General features: G+C 32.2%; 1 protein-coding gene across 1 annotated transcript; it reads left to right on the top strand.

Moving 5' to 3' along the window:
* Positions 1–762: 762 nt before the first annotated feature.
* Positions 763–2,659, top strand: LOC128635995 (putative nuclease HARBI1). The gene is made up of 4 exons (XM_053689071.1): positions 763–1,156; positions 1,512–1,590; positions 2,172–2,473; positions 2,563–2,659. The coding sequence occupies exons 1-4, from the start codon at positions 1,036–1,038 to the stop codon at positions 2,565–2,567; spliced, it is 507 nt and encodes a 168-aa protein (XP_053545046.1). The 5' UTR covers positions 763–1,035; the 3' UTR covers positions 2,568–2,659.
* The last annotated feature ends 1,036 nt before the right edge of the window (positions 2,660–3,695 follow it).

Raw genomic sequence — 3,695 nt, 5'->3', positions numbered from 1 at the left:
AATATTTTATAAATAAATAAAATATCTACCAATTCAAAATGAAACCTTTGCCCAGGGATGCTATATATAATCTCAATACATATAGAAATATAATTTTATCTAATAATAATCTTCTCCTACATGTATATATGTATGATAATTGTATATATATATTTGACCTATATAAATCATATAATTTTAATAATTACTTTTAACTGTTATGATAAAGGCTGATATATTTAAATAGAAAAATATAATAATTACATTCAGTGTCTTTGAATTTCCGATATGTAACTACATATATGTTGAAATTATAGTTCATATCAAAAATAAAAGTCATGAGTTAGTATATACTTTCAAACTGTTCATTAAATTAAGGATTAGATGAGATGAAGATAAGCCCTCCCCCCCATGTTATTCATTGCAATCACCAGTTTCACATATGTTAACAAGCAACACACAGCTCTAAAAAAAACACCACACCTAGCCTAACCTCAGAACAGATATTTCAAAATGCAGGGTGAGAGAGAAGCTGACAATGCTGAAGTTAGACAGCGTAGGCCTGACATCCCCAGAGTGAGGCTGGATATAGAAACCCTGAATGAGCAGCAGGTGTTTGAAAGTTTCAGGCTCAACAGGGAGAAAATATATCAGTTATATGCCCTGTTGCAAGACAGGCTGGAAAGCCAGGGCTATTCAAGCAGGGCTGTCCCTGGAATGACCAAACTACTAGGGGCACTTCATTTTTTGGCTTCTGGATCCTTTCAGGTGACAGGGGGCATTGTAACTGGGGTGCATAAGTCCACTCTTTCTAAGCATCTTTCAAAAGTTATTGATGGACTTGATAATTGCAGAAAATTTATTTTTTTCACCACATCACCCAGAGGTTGGCGTGATGTTAAGAGGGACTTTTTTCTTTTAGGTGGCATACCCAATGTCCTTGGGGCCATTGACTGCACTCATATTGCCCTAAGACCCCCTGTGCGCAGGGAGATAATATTTAGAAATCGGAAACACTTCCACTCCTTAAATGTGCAGATTATATGTGATGCAAACATGCGTATATTAAATGTCGTGGCAGGGTTCCCAGGAAGTAGCCATGATGCCTACATCCTCAGGAATTCTGGTGTGTGGAGATTGTTTGAGTCAAATCAAATGCCTGAAGGACATCTCCTCGGTAAGTGTTTATGTATATATTATGATGCCTTCATGTGTTCAATATTTTGACATTTTATTGTTTCATTGCTTTATAATCCTTTATGTATGTGTCTAAGGGGGTGAAATTGATTAAATAAATAAATTGTTAATCATTTAAAAGATATATATTAACTATGTCATAGTAAGACATATGCATAACATTATTTTATGTCATACATTGCTTTATTGAAAGATGTGTGTTTATATATCTATATATATATATATATATATATATATATATATATATATATATATATATATCTATATATATCTATATATATATATCTATATCTATATATATATATATACTGTATATCTATGCATTCATATTTCAGCCGATTCTGCATATCCTCTTAAAAAATGGATTTGGACACCATTGAAAGAGAACCAGGTTGTTGGGCCTGCTGAATTAAGGTAAAATATATATTTATTTTCTGCTCTTGTGTGTCAGAAATATTGATTGTGCCTTGCAAAATGCTCACTATAATCTGTAGAAAAGTAGGACCAGTACACACTTCATAGGAATGTCCCTTTAAATCACTCTTGGGTGAATGTAGGTGCAAACCTGGAGGACCTCCTTTTCCAAAGTCCCAGTAAATGTAATGAAATAGAACACACAGGTAGCACTCTATGTGGAGCAACAGCACCTTTATTGAGCAACGTTTCGGGGCTCCTGCCCCTTTATTAAGCTATATATCTGTGTTTGTGCACATACATGTGTTGCTTGATTATCTCGTGTGTGTGTGTGTATATATCACTATCACAGACATAACAATGTTGTACTGAGTGCCTTTAAAGGGACAATCAAAATACAAATCATCTATTATCAGTGAAGCATTTATAAATCTCTCTGCTTGAATATAAATATATTTATATATATATATAAAAAGGTTTAAAGATTTATAAGATCAAACCAGGAATGTAGTTAGCTCATTAGTATTTGATTTGTCTTCACATTATATATTATAATCATATTTCTTGTTCTTTTAATACAGATATAATGAAGCACATATCCGAACACGTGCTATAATAGAACGACTGTTTGGTGTTCTAAAAATGCGCTTTCGCTGCCTGGACAGATCAGGGGGGGATCTCCAATTCAGTCCGGAAAAAGCTATAAAAATCATAGTGGCATGTTGCTGTCTACACAACATGGCACAGGAGCATGGGGTGTTGAACGACTTACTTCCAACACCACAGCCCCCAGGTGAAATCTTTGAGCCTGATGTAATTAATCATCCCCAACCCCTCAATGCCCATTTGGAGAGATCTGCAACTATTCAAGATTTCTTTTCAGGTATTTTTATAGTATTGTAATGAGACCTTTTAGTTATTTATGATTATGTTTTTTAATAATACACATTTGTTTCTTTTAATGTTTTACAGATTGAAGATTCTCAGAAATGGAATACCACTCCCCTCCCTCTCTCCTCATCCCTATATTTACCACATTTTCCCTAAATAAATGTGTACTTTACTCAAATATAGTCATGGTGAATGTTTCTTTATTTCCAGCTATGTACTAATCAATGCATTCATCTTATGATTTATGTATAACATAATTATCTAAAATATCATTTTAATTATATTCCAAATATTACTTTGTTCTCTTGGTATAATTATTTAAAGAGCAGCTATGCACTCCTGGTTAATAAAAATGAGTACATGGGTGAACCAATGACAGACAGGATATATACTGTATGTTGGCAACAATAAACAGCTCCAACATAGGTTCTATGCTGCTCCTGATCTTACCTAAATAAAACTATAATCAAAGGATACTAAGAATATTAAGCAATATAAAGAATATAAATATATTAGATTTGCTTGTAAATATATATGTTTTAGCAAAATAATGGAATTTATGTCACTTTAAAAAAAAAAGGAAGAGTGTGTTCACAATAAAACATTAATGAACCAGATAAATCATTCAATTCCAATCAACTTACATATGTACTCATAATCAATTTAATTTTTTTATGTTTCTTATTTCAATCATGTATTTAAGTTTAGGAGCCATTCCATTTAATGTTCATCACCTGTGGTGCACTTGCTGATTGTTGCCTACATTTAGACAACAATCATCAAGCGCTCCCCATGTGCAGATTCAAAATGGGTAGATTCCTAAGCTAACATTCCTGTTTTAGTAAATTACAGATGATAATGAAGTTAAATAGATTATAGGATTACATATTTAAGTATATAAATACTGCATGCTCTAATTCACGAGTTTTATTTTGAATAGGCTATCCCTTTAAGAAATATATCAGATGCTCATTTCAAAGAGACAAATCCAGATATAATATAATCCTTAAAATAAAGATACATTATCAATACATACAATCCCCTGAGATTGCACACTTGAATGGCATGGTTACCTCATAGAAAATAATATAGAAAAATAAGTCAAAGGAAATAATTTTTTAGTTTAGTTTAGTTTTATTATTACAGATTTATCCTCATTCAAATGTAATTTTCAATGTGAAAATCATATTTATTCAATACAAAACGATGACACA

Source organism: Bombina bombina, chromosome 7, assembly GCF_027579735.1.
Source record: "Bombina bombina isolate aBomBom1 chromosome 7, aBomBom1.pri, whole genome shotgun sequence".
Taxonomy (NCBI): Eukaryota; Metazoa; Chordata; class Amphibia; order Anura; family Bombinatoridae; genus Bombina; species Bombina bombina.
Note: the sequence above shows the minus strand (reverse complement) of the source record. Positions and strands in the feature narration are given on the sequence as shown.